The 2,500-nt window shown below is 30.8% G+C and overlaps 1 protein-coding gene across 16 annotated transcripts in view; it reads right to left on the bottom strand.

Annotated features, from left to right (window-relative positions):
- Stim (stromal interaction molecule) overlaps positions 1 to 2,500 on the bottom strand; it is a 376,699-nt gene that overhangs the window by 56,720 nt on the left and 317,479 nt on the right. For 12 of the 16 annotated variants that reach the window (XM_068384428.1, XM_068384449.1, XM_068384528.1 and 9 more), the window contains one exon: positions 1,629 to 1,703. The exons of the other annotated variants lie outside the window; for them this stretch is intronic. In XM_068384428.1, the coding sequence (XP_068240529.1) occupies positions 1,629 to 1,703 (75 nt within the window). The remainder of the gene's footprint in view (positions 1 to 1,628; positions 1,704 to 2,500) is intronic. 16 annotated transcript variants of the gene reach the window in all.

Raw genomic sequence — 2,500 nt, 5'->3', positions numbered from 1 at the left:
ATCAATAATCGTTTGAAGCTCGGAAATAGGATTAGAGAGCTTGAAAGACAATGGAACTATGGTGTACCAAGGCTTAGATATATATTATCAATATCCAGATTAACTCAATACTAGACTAGAATTGGAGTCATTTTGCAAGGAAAGAAAATGGGAAAATTTCTAATTTAAGGCTTGATGTCTGCATTTTAACCACTTTGAGAGAGAAGCCCTATGAACATCAGCAAAGATTAAAACAGGATCCATATAATTGCTCCTCTTTTCTCTAGATGATTGCCCAAATATGGCATCAAACTACAGTATTCTGTACACTATACTTATATTAAATACGTTATAATCAGTTTTCCAGGCAACACTAACTCCAAAATATTAAAAATTCCCAAACATAGGTTATGCAACATAATATGCCATATAATTTAAATAAAATCAAATTAAAAGGTAATACCATCTAAATGAATACATGAAGGATGGGAGCCAGCAGTTAATGGCTATCATACATAACTAAAATATTAACTATCAGAAACAAGAAAAACAAAGGAAATTGTGGTGAAACATGCATTAAAGATATCTCAAGGTGCTAGAATTTGATAATTAAATCATTCAAATTCTAATTAACTCTACTTAAAAGTTGATGCAAATTTCTCTAAAAACTTAAAAAATGGAGGAACTTGGCAATCTGCACCAGTTTAAAATGAGCGAGAGAAAAAATTGTATTCTCCTAGGTATAAACTATTGCCCTGGTAAGCACAGTCTCCCATATTAGTAGTTATGGTTCTCAGTGGGTAACATGTCAGTTAGTAGAAGAATTCAGCATTAGAGCTGCTGTGAAAGGTTCAACAGAGCCAGAACCCGTGGGTCTGAACCCGTGGGTCTCCCTTAGGCACACTGAGTCCATGCTTTGAAAGTTAAAGTACTGGCCAAAAAGACAATATTTCTTTGGAATATCATGTATTGGATTCCTTGTTCTAGCCTTTACAGGAAGCTGGGGACCACCCAATTCCCAACATATTTAAAATATGCAACAATTTCCATGCTAGAGACAAGGCACTGATAATCAAAACTTCTAATGAATTATTTTTTTAGGTATTAATCACTTGTTTAGCAAACCATTAAAGTTATTACAGGTAATTGGTTGATTATAAATTATTTGGCATCATTGTTAAAGGTAAAAACTCAAATGTAAGGACAAGTGAAAAAAGGGAGAAAATACATACTCCTCTTACATTCACAGTACTGTATGATTGGTACTTTTAATAATGAAAAAAATAAAGTTTTGTAATAAATGCAGTATAATATAAAGTTTGATTTTGTGGAAGAAAAAATTTCCTTGTTCTGGTACAAAAGAATTCTGCAAATGCACTCTGAAAGTACATTCATATCTTCAAAGTCCTTTATGCTATAATTAGCCATTTGAAAAATCAATCTGCACAAAGGCTAAAATAAAAGAAGAAGCATGGCGCTGAGACTACAATTATTGCCTACTCACTCTGTACTTGGCAATATATATCAAAATTATTTTTTTTTTTATATAGTGCTCAAAGCTTGTAACAATTTACAAGAATTGCTGTTTAAAAATAAGTATTTACACCATGTAATTTAAGATAGAATTCCATGGTAAATTGACCTCTTACCAGTAGTTTGGGTGTAGAGGGACATGGTATCATCATCTAAGTCATCAATACTTGCACTCAAACGTGATGAACGTCCTGCAATAATCAAGTATCACTTTGGCCGCACATAGATGTATTAGCAATAGATTAAAAGCTTCAGAGAAATAGAGCTACAAAATCAAATCTAAGAGATCTTAAAATACTAAAAGCAATACATTTAACTACTGCAAGCATGCTTTTATATATACAGTGCACAAATACATCAAAATATTTGTATTGTTTTTTTAAATAAAGTTCATAAAAGTGAAGACTAAATATCATCAACCAGGATGCTTTGCATAAAATACTTTATTTAGAATGGTTGACAAACACATAAACCCATGCAATAAATGATTTGACAGCCAATAAAATTTGCAACAAATTAATTGAATAGAAATCCTTTATATAAAACAAAGAACATTTTATTGAAATTGGTAGGAGTTTATGAATATTAAAGAAATTCAAAGCTTAAGATAAGTTTAAAAGAGATGCAAAATTACTATCTAAAGGTTTTAATTTCTCCTAATAGACCCATGATACATATATCTATGCTGTATTTTCCTACCCCCGAGTGTATTAATTGAAGTACTGCACTTGTATATTAATTTAAAATAGCAAGTTATTAAAAAATAACTGTTTACTATTTTCCTTTTCTCTGTCTCATATAAATAAAAACTTTCTGTTATATAAATAACATCACTTCATATATATACTTAAATGTCTAATAAATGTCTTTAATAGAGCTGATCACATTCCTAAACCTAACCCTGAACCATGACATATAAGACATACCACAACATTTTATGGCATTCATTATACAGTACAAAAGTGTAATCAATCGTTGAAGAGAGAGG

The sequence above is a fragment of the Palaemon carinicauda genome, chromosome 1 (assembly GCF_036898095.1).
Source record: "Palaemon carinicauda isolate YSFRI2023 chromosome 1, ASM3689809v2, whole genome shotgun sequence".
Lineage (NCBI taxonomy): Eukaryota > Metazoa > Arthropoda > Malacostraca > Decapoda > Palaemonidae > Palaemon > Palaemon carinicauda.
Note: the sequence above shows the minus strand (reverse complement) of the source record. Positions and strands in the feature narration are given on the sequence as shown.